The following is a 15,335-nucleotide window of genomic DNA, read 5'->3' as shown; positions in this document are numbered from 1 at the left end:
ACCTCTGAGCCGAAGCAAGAGACTTCAGGCCACTGGAGTTGTCATTCTCACATCTTGGGGAAAAACAGCTAAGATGCATCCCTAATGATATCAGTGGAGTTAAAGGGATCAGTCTGTTTCAATTCCTTATCTAGTCCATTCTCCAAGTATCTTCCCAGCTTTTAATGTCAGTAAATAAACATTAAAAGTGCTTAATGTGCAAGGCTAATAGTGATGATAGCACTTTCACTGTTTTGTTTCTTTTTTTTTGTTGTTGTATTTTTTTTACAAAAACCTTAAAAACAAACATGAAGGCATATATAAAATACACTTGATTTATGTAACAGATAGAATATAAACCACCAGACAAGAAAAATTATTGCAAAATAGATGAGGATGTTCATTTTTTTTCACTACCAAGTTGTAAAATAAGAAAGTTTCCTTTAGATCTTCTAAGATACTAGCTCTCACTGCTTGATGACGCAGAGGTTATTTTCACATATTGGTTGAAAATTGTCTCAAAAGCTTCATCTCTGTGTACCATGGCACCGAACACCAGAGGCTAAAAGACAGAAGAAAAGATCATGTCAGTCCAGAAAAGAAAATTCTTCCTCTAGGTATAGTTTAGGCCAAATCAATAGGAACAGGAGAAGAACTGTACTCAAAGTGCACTAACGAAGACACAAAAATCCTTTTCTCTACTAAATCCTTGTATATATGGCAGAGTTTCTAAGATCTTTTTTGATTCTCCATCCTCTTCTTAAAGCAACTATAGCATAAAATGCATCTAGTATTAGCAATAGAGAACACTTCAACTCTCTTTCCTCACCATCTGCACAGTGCATGATGTTTTCCTGATTGACTTCTGCCTCCATTAATTATTTCTAAAAATCTTTATCAGTGCCTCTTTGTTCCGGCTGACAGAATATTTATTTAGGTAGATGAACATTTTCAACCTCCTAATTAAGAAATAATTCTCAATATCAAACAAGAAGCAGAAAGCCTGCTACAACAGTCGTGTGACTTGGAGAAAAGTTATTTATGGGTGATTGGTTTAAAATAAGGTGCAGTCATATGTTAAGAAAAGCTTCAGTCACCCAAAGGGCATTTGAGGCTTAGGGATGCTTAAATCTTTAGCACTGTAAGACTGAAACAGGAAAACTGCACCTGAGGGCCAGGCCGTTCTACCCCAAATCTTTCTTGCCCACAGATACTCTCAAGCCATCAGTTTTTAGTTGCACAGCAGAGCAGCCCCCATGCTCCTGAGGAAGGATGCTGAGGGAACATGTCAATAAGGTAATGAATTAATGGAGCAGAAAGGATGGAACAAATCTTTAAGTGTTGTAGTAAAATACTCCAGATGCAGTAGAACAAGCTAAATGCTTAAACCATTGTAATTCTGAAGCCAAATATACCGAAATTAAAAAAAAGTGAATTAAAAAAAAGCCAAATGCTGGCATAAGGCAGGGGGGGAAAGCCTTTATGCTGGTGCTAGCCAGAGAAGGAAGACAAAAAGGGCATGAAGTCCAACACAGCAACACCTGCCCATGGCAGGGGAATTGGAACTAAATGATCTTTAAGGTCCCTTCCAACCCAAACCATTCTGTGATTCTATTCTATGAATACAGATTCAGCTAGCTACTTACTTTTTGTGTAGACGGTGTTGATACAGCAATACCCATCCCTGATCCCGGGAGAACAGAGAGCACTTTATACTAAAAAGAAAAAAAACAACACACAGATCAAAGATACCTTATATACTGAACAACTGCAAAAGGTGCTGAGAAGGTCACACAACTCCTCACTGGTGTGTCCTTCCAGGCACAACTAACAGACCTCTGTTAAAACAAGAAGAGGCCAGACGCTGCTCTCCGACCCTGGAGTCAACGGGCACGGCATCACTGGTGCAGCAAGAGCCAGCCTCTGCTCTCCCTCCCACGCGCCACAGCACCCAGCCTGCCTGCTGCAACCAGTCCTGGCCCCAAACCGAGCACCCCGGGACCGCCCCAGTGCTTTGGAGCTGCCCAGGGACCACACGGGCAGCTGGTTGGTGCTGAGAGGTACATGCGTATACCCGGCCCTAGGCGTATATACGTGAGAGCGTGCCTGGGCGTATCGCTGTGGGGTTTCCCTAGAAGTAACATTCACCCACTGTCCAAAGGAGCAGCAAGCAGACCAGAAAAAGCTTCTATTTCAAAATTAAATGGACAAGCAGGGTACGCATAGATTGTTGAGTTTTTTTTTGTTTTGGAGGATTTTGGGTTTTTTTTCTACCATTATTAAAATTTAAGAGTAGGACAAGTTCAGAGGGTAACAGAAAGTGACCTTAAGCCCCATACAGAGTGATGCAAGGCAGCAATAAAGCCATCAGTGACTGCAGGCTGGTAAAGCTCGACCAGGGGAAGGATCACATTGTAGTCGCCACGCTTCTACCCATCCACTTCTCGCCTCCATTAGTGACAGGATCCCAGCACGCGGAAACTCCAGCCCAATCCAGTCCGGCTATTCTCATGATTTGCTTTTCTCCATTGACAATACTCCCTCTCCCCTCTGAGGCACCTACTTTTAAGATGGTGCATCTACCAGTATCAGCACCCAAACTGAAATCAGTATTACACAGTTCCTGTTAACAATAAACCTTAAAGCCTACATGGCTGTAGTCAACACAGGAGTTAAGAAACAACACAACTTTAATTTTAAAATAATTCAGAAGTGTAAGGGTAAGTAAACCAAGTAAACTACTTGGGTTTTATGCTATTTGTGAGCTTGCTTGTGGTGAGTCCAAATGGCTAAACAAGAAGTTCTGGGAAATATTCTTGGTCAAAGAATTACATTTTACTTATAAAAATTATCAGTGGCATGTTTTTTATAAAATAACACAAGCAGAAAAGCAAAACATGACTAGCTGAACAGAAAAACAAGCTTTCTCCCCTATTTGCAACACAGAACAGACATACCTTCTGAATATCTGTTATATCCGTTAGCTTTATAACTTTATTTCTTTTAGATGAGCCGGATTTGGAGCTTTCAAAGCACAAATAACTGAAGACAAGGAAAGGAAAGGAAAGAAAATGCTTATTTTGATACAGTATTCTAAAACAAAGCTCTCAATATCCCTCCTGCCACTTCTGAAGTTTGAAGTCTCACAGGTTAAAATCAGCTTCAAACAAAAGAAAGAGGCACACAATACACAATTCAGTTATGGCTTCTAATTTAGAGCAAACGTTCTTAAGTTCTATTAACTGGCTAATGTGTCTGAAAGCCCAGAACATACAGCATGCACACACAAAAGATCTTGTATTTATACTACTGCACTGAATGGTTAAGTCTGACAAATATTGTAAAGACACAGGAAGCACATGTATCCCTAAACAGCTGAAATTAAAAAATCTCAAAAGGCTCATAAATATTTTACCATCCCAAAAGAAGATTAATGGAAAGCACTGCGTTAGTTTCATGTTTCGTGATGCAGACAAAAGCTCAGATTTCTAAACACAAAAGTGGTCTCCATCACTAAGTGACATTGCATACAGATGAGCTTTACTTCCATTCATTACAGTCCAAAGAATTTCAGTGCGACACCCAAACAGTAGTGACAATAGTTATTCAGCCCTGGGAGGCTGAGGGGTGAGTAAGGATTAGAAAAAGTAAAAATCAAGTACTAGTTTTGAAACCAAGGCTTGAATTTGTATTTTCTTTTTGTCTCACATTCTTTCAAGGAAACTGTACGTTCAAATTGCTTTTAAAAAAGTAACTCAGAGTATTTGACAAATAATGATTGATCGCAACTCTCAAAATACACTTAGGTTTTAGGTTCCTTTTTTAATATATATATCATGTTATCCACATCAAGAACTGCAGCTACTAACAACTGACTGCTTAGAGCTATTCCATTTGTACACAAGCCTTCCTAAGGTGAAAAATCACATTTGTTAAGTGTTACCACGCCCCAGATTCAGCTCTCCCTCTCCTTAAGGTGCTCTCTTTGGTTCCAAAACATTGTTAAAGGATTACTTTTACATTCAGATTTTTTTCATGTCTGTTGCACTTCCCTCCTAGGTGTGTGGAGTGCAATGACTCACTTTTCTGTGACGTAAAGAACTCCATTCCTGATGTAGTCTGTAGGCATCTTTCTATCTCTGTTAATCAAGCAACAGCGCCAGCCATTTTCACACACTGAAAAAAATCATATTAAGAAATCTTACTTTAAGAACAAGAAAGGAGACAGGCATTACCCCCAACAGTTTCCTTACAAAACAGCAGAACACACTGAAAATTAAAATTTAGATAACTAAAACTAGAAGAGTTTACGAAGGAAAGCCTAAATAAGGTGTTTTTAGACATCATTACATCTGTTTTAACTCTTGTTTTAATAAAATCCAAACCAAAACCCACCCACCCAATTATTCCCTGTAACCTGTCTCCTGCATTTGCATTACCACAAAAGGCACGCCAGGCTGTGCATTCTTCCAAAGAACTGCACGGATATGGAATGAAAGAGACCATCTCCATTCATCATAATTTAAAGCAAGTCTTTTTAACCAAAAGCTTATAACAGCACATTGCACAGAAAGGGAATTCAGCCTTAAACTATCGTTGGCTTTTTAGGAAATACTCCGCTAATGTAGCCTTGCTGTTGCTTAATACCTGCCAAAGGACGCTCATTTTCTGATAGGTTAAAAACTTCATGGAAATTCCCCCTCTTGGTGGTATGAAAACGACTTGTGTCCTCATCTTTGCTTATTCCGGCTGGGGCGCTTGAGCCAACGTAACTTCTGGATGCTGCTGTTTGAAGCTGCAGAAATATACACACGATTCCAATATTTGAACAGAAACATTTAAGCTATGCTCTTAAAAATAACTTGGCTAGCTATTCTTCCTTAAAACAAAGAAGAAGAAATTTGTAATGCAACAGTTTTCATTAACTATTTCAGTCAAGCTAACTTTGGGCTATTGCACGGTACTATGACTATAGCAAAAGGCTCTAATGTGCTATCTGAAGATCACCTAAGTGCTGCCCTTTGATGGGCACCCTTTGCAGGGGTTTGCACATGGTGTTAGATGTACCTCTCTTAAAACAGCATTTTTCTACAGTAAAGGGTATATCTGATTAGATACAACTAAGTCACTGCACACAACTCCAATATTATACTACTGAGACTAATAACATGGAACTTATTATCAATACTTGGCTTGTCTTCAAGAGACAGACCAAACACAAAATAATACTGCACAAAGGAAGTTTTGGAGGAAAAAAGGGCAAACAAAGAGAAAGCCACACAAAACTGCATCAGCTCATTAGGAACACATATGCTGAAATTGAAAGGAAGTTTTCCACGCTATGATCCATACCTTTTCATGCCCTGACAGCTGGCAGGAAAAGAAACAACACAAATGTGACAGTGACAAAAGAAAAAAGTGAAGTCTATTTAACAGTATAATACATAGAATAAAACATGAACTGAGTGAAGCTACAAGATCTTGCTCACAAACCAAGAGACTACACACAACGAATGTAATTAAAAAGAGAAGAGTTATTAGTGGTTAGAGCACACCAGTTCAATTTATTCAGGTTGCACTAGAGCCATTGATCTTTCCTTTGCTTTGAAGATGCACTGAATTTTAGAGTGTTGACATGTGAAATAAAATCAGAATGGTTGTCAGCATCCTCAGGGGGAAAAAAGAGGTAGCGTGGAGTTCTCAAAACCAAAGTACTTGAGTAAAATCTACTTTCAAACAGAGCTCCTGAACCACTGGGGACTGCCCCAGCAAACGTGCCTTGCTTCTGAAAGGACGGCAAGCAGTTTCTTTTGGAAAGCCTGCTTGCGTTTGCTTTTTCATCCTGGTGGGGCACCCCACGATTCCAAAGGATGGCTTTTGTCACCGAAGCATTAACAGCTCCTTTCTTAGTCCCACTGTACACATGCAGTTAAACAACTGGCAAACTGACAACATGCAAGCTCAGGACTAAGCCCCTCTTCTGTAAAGGCCCGATGCTGTTGGAGGCCGACCAGCCTCTGCTGCTTTCTTTCTTCTGCACGTTAAGTTGGCAGCCCTTGACGCTTTGCAGGATTTAGCGCTAACAAAGGAATCCCAAGCAAGTGAGAAAATGCACACTGCAATCGCTGACTAGAAACCAGACTGACCGAACAGGCATGACAGAGCGTATTTACCATCCAGCTTTTAGGGTAACTGTAATACAAGGATGCCTCGGGGGAAAAGAATAAAGAAAGTTGTCATGGAAAGCAAATGGCTGATGATAACCATACTCTTGCTTCAGTTACTGCCCCTCCACTGTGCCCTTAGCAATGATCAGTCCCTTGGAACCCAGGAAAATGTCCCAAAACATACAGAAGGTCAGGGCAATAGGTCTAATGCTTTTTGCGCTGGAATAGGAATTATTCCTGCTCTCTGCTATCCTACCTACCCATTAGAATACAGAGATTTAAAAAAAGGTGTTTAAACATCATTACGACATCCCATCCAGTGGCTGAATATGTGAGAAAATTCTGCCCTTACTAATAGTCCTTCCTAAAACAGGCAAATGTTTCCTCTAGCCTTAAAAGCAGCAGGTAATTTACCCATAACCACCCAGGCCTGAGACAACCTATGGTTGATTATTAAGAGAAAAATCCTTGCATCCAATTTTGATAAGCCTCAAATCTAACTGGAAGTGATTGGATTTACAAAGCTGGAAGAGTCCTGACTAAAAACGTCACCAATGACCTGGAGGTAGGAATACTTGGAGGCATTCCTTTTCACTTGGTGTGTCAGCAGCTTTTGACACACAACCTTCACCTGTGAGGTACTGTTGCCAGGATTGTTCTCCAACGGCACGGGGTCAGAGTGGTGGTACAGGCAACAAATACTGCACTGTATCTAAGTTTATAGTGTCTTGTATGCTGTTTAATGATAAGAAGCCAAAATAAATGCACATATGCTGGCACTACATGCTTTCGGGCTCTGCCTTTTCTATGAATAATAATGAAAAGCCTATTTAGATTTTACCTTTTTGTACAAAAATCTATTTTTTTTATGTGAGGTTCCCAGAAATCTCTTAAGGGGTAAGAAAGTTTTTGTCTGAAATTATTGGGACCAAGTTAATGTTATCAAAGACATTTGGAAGCAGGTAACGCGGTCCTGCCCATCCTTTCCAGGGAGAGAAGCCAAGTCTGTCAAGTCAGACAGAGTAATACTAAAACCCTAGTCTACTTCTCAAAACTTAAGCCAGAAGGAAAAGCCAGAAGGGTAAATTACTCTCTAGGTTTATGGATTCAAGTTCAGCAATTCAGAGCCTTTCCACTTCTAAGGCACATCAGACAGACCCCGCAAGGAGCTGCCACAGTATGTGAATGATAAACTACAAGCTCAAGAGGCACAGAGAAGATGGGCTTAAAAGTTTCTAAGCCAGAGAAATACAGGCTACGGATGGCTCTGTCCAAGTGCTCATTCACTTCCCTTGTCCCTTGGAAAATAGAAGCAAAAGACTCACTGTGTGTCAGAGGTTGTTTCTCTCTTCTACATCCTTCTGAAATAACTCAGATTATGCTGCAGTTATTTTATCACCAACTGCTCCATCTTCCCCAGAACCCCGTATTTATTCTTCACAGGTTAACAACTGATGGTTCATCTGTTTATCCCTTCTGCTCTCCAGTTGTGTACCCAGGCTGTATTATTGCTAAGTGCTGCACATTTTAGTCAGGGAGCTTCTGGCAGTACTCAGATACTACACAAATGCAATGAGATACTGCAATAGGAGGCATTAAGCAAATGATAAAACGGGAACAGACCTAAGCTTTATTGCAACTTATTTTTTTTAAACTAATAAATATTGACAAATTCAGTGATATGGAAAAACATGACTTCCTTTTCAGTTATCATATCAGGCCTCCAAACAATTCCCAAAGATGCACAAAACATAACATTTAAAGATTTAACTATGAGATTCTTACAAAAGAAAAATTTATTGTTGGAGTACCAACGTGGTGAAATGTCATTTATCACCACTACGCTAAAATGTCATCTGATACAAATGACCGTAAGACATAATGCCTAAATCTGTAAATTACTTTATCCCCTCTGTTAAAGCTTATTCCATTACTAAGCTGCATATTATACTCAAGCCTTTTTTTTTTTTTAACTAGCTGTCCTTCAATCTACACAAGCAGATGAATTTCCTCTAAAAAGAATGTCTAAGAACAGAGAAAGGGAATAAAAAAAGGCTAGATGTTGACAATAAAACCACACAGACTGTATGTTACAAAAATCAACACAAATATGGATGGTGTTGTTTTTGTGCATTTAGCTTCATACAATTTCCAAGATATAGATATATATATGCTCATACACACATTCTGATAATAGAATCCTTTCATACAAGAAACAGAATCCGTATAAAACCTCTGTGGCTCTTGAAAATAATAATAAAAAGGAACCAACATTGACTGTTAGGATTTAATTAACCTTCCCTTTAATGTGCTCTAGTCACTGGGGAAAAAGGGAAGGGAGAAAGGGACCTGAGTTTCAGATGCTGGGAGCAGGGGGACAAAGATTCATTAGCCTTACCCGCCTCGACACTGTAGCATTAGACCTTTCTTTGAGCTGAGGATCTGTCGGGAGACTTGTCCAGATGATATAAGGAGTATCATACTTAGCTCTTAGCCTGGGGCATCGTTTGAAGATAAAATCAATAAGGAAAAACTTGATTCCAGCATAGAGTCCTGAAAAAAAGATCATGTTAGCATGCATGTTGTAGGGCATTAAGAACATTGTTTTGATCATATTTTAACAATTTCTTGAACGAAAACAAATTCTGTAACTATCTTCAATCATAGTGTTAAACCATTCTCTGCAGCTCCTTGCAAGAATTTAAATGGCAACAGAGGGCTCTCATGTACTACATTAGACTTTACCTTCCAGTCCAGTATGTCCTCTTATCTTATACAAGATAATGCCAGATTAAAAAGGGCTTGGAATACTCTCTCAAAACTTTCTGAATCCAATTCAGATCTCTTTCTAAGAATCAGAGGAAAAAAGATAATTCCTCACATATCTAATTCAATTGTCAGGTCAAGCAAACTTATGTTTATGTTCAAGCTAAAACAGTTGGAAGTTCAATGCCACTAAAAGTAATACTCCTTCGATCATATCATTAATTAAAAAAAGAATTCTTGGTTCACAGAACGTGGCTTCACATCTTGGAGAAAACAGTCTCATGCTGTACAAGAACCCTCTTTTCCCAATGCCCAGTTGAGAGTTGAAGTATCTGCGACTTCACTCACCGGAATCTGTTCATTTTCTCCAGCCTAGCTACCCTCCACGTCTTACAAGTAGTTCCATTAACCCTTTCATTTTTTTCCAACCCTGCCATCTTTGTGCCTTGTATGTGGCCCTACATATTTCAATTGCAGGGATGCATGACTGAAAAAAACCCAAAATACTGGTCTTCCCAGAAGCCTTACAGCTGTCAGTCTGAAGACCTCTGCTAACAGTTCATCATAAACGACTCCTCTTGAGGAAGCAAATGCATTATCTAGTCTTTTTCTATTACATTACGTATTCCAAGATGGTTTTTGAAATGCACTAGACAAACAATGCCAAGCACAATAAAAATACTTTAAACCACTGCATTATTTATTAATGCAGGGTTTTCTGTCTTAAACTCTAAAATTCTCCCTCTAAAAGATCATGTTAAGTTTTTATGCATTAAGTCTAGACTGTAATAGGTCAATTACTTATTGCTTTTACCCATTGCAAGCCCAATAATCCTGTAGGGCAAAAAGCAGGATGCAATAAAAGCTGCCCATAGGCTAATGTAGAGCTTCTGTGTTATTTCTGGCTGGACCCACATGAACAAGCTGAAAACAAAGAAGAAATGTAATTTTATTACTAGTGTTCCAGATACTGGTCAAGTCTCGTTTTAAGGGGGGAGGAAGGGAAGAGACTGGTATAAGATAACTTACTTTTTTATTTTTTCCAGTATGTCTGCCATCTTGCCAAAAAGGTTCTGCATAAGAAGCCAGAGAATTAAAACCAAGTCTTGCATTATTTTGGTTTTTCTGTCCCCATAATAGAAACAGAGTTATCTTGGAAATAGGTAATTCCCAGAAGTGATTTTTTTTTTTACACTTCTTTTTAGCCATTTATGTACTTTACAACTGAGTAAATAAAGAACAGAATAGTAACACTTGATGACTTTAATCTCATTTAACACCCTGTTCTGTAACTCATGACTGATTGTCAGAAATGAAGAAGTTATTTGACCCCACTGTCACAAATGGGAATTGTTTACATCACTGCAAAAATGTTAAATTAAGCTGTAAATCTGGAACTTAAGAGCTTCTGCCAGTAGATAACAAAATGGGAAGCTTCTTCAAAGATTCTGAGCACTGAAATTTCAGGAAGTGGTTACTGAGTTCATCAAGTGTTGGACTGCTAGAGTTTTTGGAAACACACCATTATGAGGTTTTTATAATTTCACCCTTGGAGTTTCTAGATCCCATGTAATTCCAACAACTGTTGATGCAAACTGACCCCTGCTCAGGACTCAGAGGTTATTCAGGCATCTTCCCTGACCCATCCCTGCTGTCACAGCAGCTACAAATTTCATCTTCCCCATACATTTCCAAAGGTGTTTGCTTTCACACGCTGCGTAACAACATCCTTTGACCACTTGGACTACGAAGCTCCTTGATTCTAAGGAAGCAGCCAAAGAGGTCTGAGAGCAGCACAGTACCTGCGCCTTCTGAGCCACGTCTAGAACAAGCTGAAACTTTTCAGACACAGTCAGGTCTTCTTTTGGGGGTTCCTTGGGCAAGAAAGAGACAATCCATTAATTTTCAGCTCAGCTGAAACCGGTATTTTACATAACTCCTCATGACAAGGCGACCCCTTGACATTTTTGGCAATATTCTCACTTGAAACAATCTTTAAATTTATCAAGTTCCTCCCTTGTTTCAGATCTACAGTTTATGTCTTTGATTGCAGTTATCTTTAGCTCTTGATGCTTCTCCTCCATGGTATATACAAACAGATTACTATGGGGCTGTGAAAGACATAGATGTCTTCGGAGCAGCATGGTTACAATGACTTTCAGTTTGTGACCACACGCTTAAACTGACCTAGTTCTGGTCTAGCACAGAAATGTCATTTTTGTTACAAGTTTCACATCTAGAACTTTTAAATGTATTTCTTAAAATACATTTGAAGAGTAACAGAATTATCCTGGAAACAAGGTTTGAAATTCAGAGAGCTCCATCTTACATTAACACTTGAAATCTTTCCTGCTTAAAGCAAGGATGCAAACACTAACTTCACAACGTTACAAAGAAAACGGAACGCAAGGCTTCTTAAAGATCCCACAGGATCTAACTTGTCCCAGGCTGGCATATTAACACCAATTCCAGAAACATGATTCGAGTTGGGAATATTTTACGGTGAAACAGCCAAATCTAAGAGTGCTGTTGGTAAAAATTTCTATATTGGAAGAGAAAGACAAAGGTTGTAGTGTCTTTATTTGCACCTCACTCTTCCTTCCTTTCACAACCACCCACAGAAACGCAGAGGAAGGTTTTAAAAGGTGCAACTTTTAACGTAGACATACAGGTCAAACCAATCAAAGACCTACCATGGGTTCAGAAACTTCAGGCACAATGCTCCACTGTATTCTCCAACCCCTAGAAGTTATGGAAACAGTTAAAGAGAGCAAGTACTTCTTCTCTACCTGCCAACACGGATTATTTGTAAGAGGTTAAAAAGTAGTTTGCTGCAATAAGCACTATAGCTTAAAAAAATAATTAAATAATCCTCAAATTAATGAAGAACCCACAGCATAACAAAAGCACAAGCGGCCAACCACAGACAGCTTTAAAGGTATATACTTAAAAAAAAAATTAAGGTAGGTAGATATACACAGAATCACTGCTTGTGGGTTTTGTAACAGAAGGGAAGTGTGTGCACAGAGTAAATAATTAAGAATATTCTTTTCTTTTCCTTTTCATGTGAACAAAATTACATCCAGTTATTCAGAGACCCATTTACTACCATCAATTTTCAAAGAACAGAGTGTCAGACAGTCATAAAATTATATCAAAATATGTACATTAAGGTCCTCTCCTCCACTTTAAGGCAGAAAACACCATCAGTCTAGAATAGCATTTTAAAAAGATCCTCTCAGTACAGAAATTGTACATTTTTCAAAAAGTCTTAATTTTTAATACAGACTGAATTTACAAATGGAAGATACTTTGGATAAAGTATGCCAAGAGATACTGAAAAAGACAAAATTGCAATTTTAGGCCTAGGTGAAAATTCTCTCCAGGGAAAAGCAGCAGGCTTCAGTATTTAAGGTGATGTTCTCTAACTGCTCTGAATGATGCGGAATTTTTAGAATTTTAACGTGCTGAGGGATTTGTCTGAGAACATGCAGCATCATTTATGATGACCCAAGTCACAGGATATGAAGATAATTCCTTAGAATAGTCAAAATTTACAGAATTTGAGTAACGAGATTAAGGATATTAGAGTTTGAATTTCCCTTTGTTAGATTTAACTCACAACGTTGAAATAAGAAATAGTTTACAACTCAATGCAAGAATAAAAAAAAAAAATCTTTCAAGCAAAATGTCACAAGAGAATAATATTTAAGTAAATACCTGGCTATGAGGTAATTTAGGGACAACCTCAAAATTGCTAAAAATAAGAACATAGGAATGGCCCAGCCATGCCATACAGCATTCATGTAAATCTGCAGATAAAGAAGAAAAAAAAAAAAAAAAGAGGGATGGATTATAAACTGGGGTACAGTGAGTTGCATGAAATACCGTTTCCCACTGTACTACTGGTTTCAGAATCATGCAATTCAGATTACAAAAATGAATACATTTTAGCCACACCATGACTGACAACAGCACTTCATTCATGAATGTGAAGTTGAAACTAGGGCTGAACCAAATCTCCAGAGATGACACTTAGCTAGATCTCAGCTGCTTGAGAGGAAGCACTGAGTATTTCCAACACTGCAATTACACGAAGGGGTAGGAAAAAGAAAAAGTGACCCTATGGTCTGTGAATCTGCTACATGACCATGATACAGTCTAACCTCACCTAGGGTAGCTGAAGCAGTGGTAGAGTAGAAGAGTTGTAACAATTAGCCCCATACTGGGCAATATGGGATGGCAGTAGGATAAACTCTTACTCTATTATTTCAGGTCAATTAAATCCCATATTTTTATCAAGTTTAAAAAGGTTGCAGGAAAACAGGTTTTCTTTTACTTCACAAGTAGGAACACACAAGTGCTTCAAAAAGGTATTCTGTCCCTTTCCCAGCTTCTGAAAATATACAGACTACAGCCTCCCTGCCAAGAGATGTTAGGGGTTCTTTACGGAAAACCCCAAAATTGAAGCACTGCTACAGCTCCAAGGTGCCAGAGTTGTCTGAACAACAGCTGAAGTTCCTTCTTTCAAATTTTATCTGATGAATGGGTTTGTTGGGAGAGGAGAGAGAAAAATCGGTAGATAAGGAGGAACAGACAGAGGGCATGGGGAGGGGAAGTCTCCTGCTCAATATGCCTTCAGCTGTACCGTGCAAAGTAGCATTAACTAGTGCTATACATCTTACATATAATGAAAAGGTGTGTGACACTTCTACAACAGGTTCATTCTGCTACAACTACCAGCAATAATTTCCTTCGAGATCAGAATATTTCCAAATACACTGGGACCAAAACAATTTAGATCATTTAATTAACAATTAGAAAGAAAACAAATCAAAACTCTACTAAATAGTTATGTCACTGTAGCATGCAAACTCCAGCATGGGAATGAATGAATTTAGCTCACAGACCCAATGTTTAGACATTAAATGATACTCAAATAAAGGCATTGTCTCTCATTGGTACAAATGGCAAAGAGCACTGATGGTGAACAACAGCTTATCAAACATAGCTGATATCAGCATTTCAGCCCTAGACAGCAAGAGATTTTCCAGAGGCTGAAGTAACCATCAAATTACAGGACTGGGAAACAGGAAACAAGAAATGAGAGAACAATGCCTAGACTGTGATGTTATTTCAACAGTTACAAAACTATGCTACAATAAACCCAGAATACAGGATTTAAGTGATTCTGAAATATAACTGTAGAGACAACTACCGGTATGTTGTATTAAATGAAATTACACCATTTGATTTGACTTAAACTGTAGCACAGCCCCTACTCAGATATGGCAGTTTCAATTAATATCAGTAAATAATACATTTTAGAAGTTCTTACTACTCCTGGAGGAATATAACTTACAATAAAGGCAATAGCAGAAGTGTAGATAGAATACCAGTCTGATAAGGCAGAAAGATTCTTCACAAAATTAGTAACAGGTTTGGCACCTCTCTCTAAACAGAAGCAGAGAAAAACACAACTGTTAGAATTAGCTGGCAGTGCTTAAATAACTTGCAAATGACAAACAACCAAATCAGAAGATTCATAGGAATATTCAAGACAGGTAATGATAAAAAGGCTTATTCAAACTAAGAAAAATTAAACCCATCAATGTAACTGGACAATTAGATAAGTAATGTGTTTTCAAAATCTAGTATTATTCAAAATAAAGGTTAGGTCTAAACTCTGAAGTGCAGACCAAACTAAAAATAAAAAAGCAATATCCTTTACGAGGGTACCCTGGATGCTGCCTGCAGTCTGATCACACTACCCCGAAGACCTCTGCACAGGTCAGGTCACCCCACTATAAACCAAGGTCAATCAGCCCCACCGGACTCCAAGCCACCAAGGAACAACTTGCTGCTGCTTGACCAAGCTGTCTTAAAACCAGGCTAGTTCTTTCTTGGCTGCGTTTCTGCAGGAGTCTATCCACTGGTAGCACTTAGCTGCTTACTCTTCATAAGGCAAGAGACACAGGACCTTGCTGCCTGAAGAAGTTTGTCTTCCACCTCTGCAGACCTTTGCTCTCCCGTCACTGCATGGGGGACAAGACTGTGCCAGGAGAGGCATCACACGCAGATTCACACAGCCAGCCAGGGACAGCAAGGGCAGCTCTTCCTCAGCTCCCTAAAACCCACTTGTCCTTTGCTCTTCCTACTCCTCTAAGCTCTTTCACCACTTGGACAAAGTAGCTAGGGGACACTAGACAACAGGACAGGGCTGCTGCAAGACCACCTTTGCTGTCTCTGCTGGAACACACCGGTTTTGCCTTCCCTGCTGAGAAGAGTGGCGACTCCTCTTGCCCAGGGGGCCCAGAAGCACCCACCATCATTTGCAGCACAGCTTACAACTGTCAAAGGCTTTCCTCAGGACAGCCTACGACTTAATGTCCTAGTTTGTTTGGCTTTAAACCCAGCTATCCT

At 39.1% G+C, this 15,335-nt stretch overlaps 1 protein-coding gene across 1 annotated transcript; it reads right to left on the bottom strand.

Annotated features, from left to right (window-relative positions):
* Window positions 1-382: 382 nt before the first annotated feature.
* Window positions 383-14,366, bottom strand: GRAMD4 (GRAM domain containing 4; the record flags this gene model as incomplete). Its single annotated transcript, XM_010148591.1, has 13 exons — window positions 383-541; window positions 1,626-1,694; window positions 2,937-3,021; window positions 4,062-4,155; window positions 4,627-4,774; window positions 6,153-6,188; window positions 8,545-8,699; window positions 9,727-9,836; window positions 9,942-9,985; window positions 10,715-10,786; window positions 11,606-11,654; window positions 12,633-12,724; window positions 14,275-14,366. Coding segments are annotated over 13 exons (1,148 nt in total), but the record flags the coding sequence as incomplete, so codon positions are not given.
* Between the last annotated feature and the right edge of the window lie 969 nt (window positions 14,367-15,335).

Source organism: Eurypyga helias, unplaced genomic scaffold (genome assembly GCF_000690775.1).
Source record: "Eurypyga helias isolate BGI_N326 unplaced genomic scaffold, ASM69077v1 scaffold23943, whole genome shotgun sequence".
NCBI classification, from domain to species: Eukaryota; Metazoa; Chordata; class Aves; order Eurypygiformes; family Eurypygidae; genus Eurypyga; species Eurypyga helias.
Note: the sequence above shows the minus strand (reverse complement) of the source record. Positions and strands in the feature narration are given on the sequence as shown.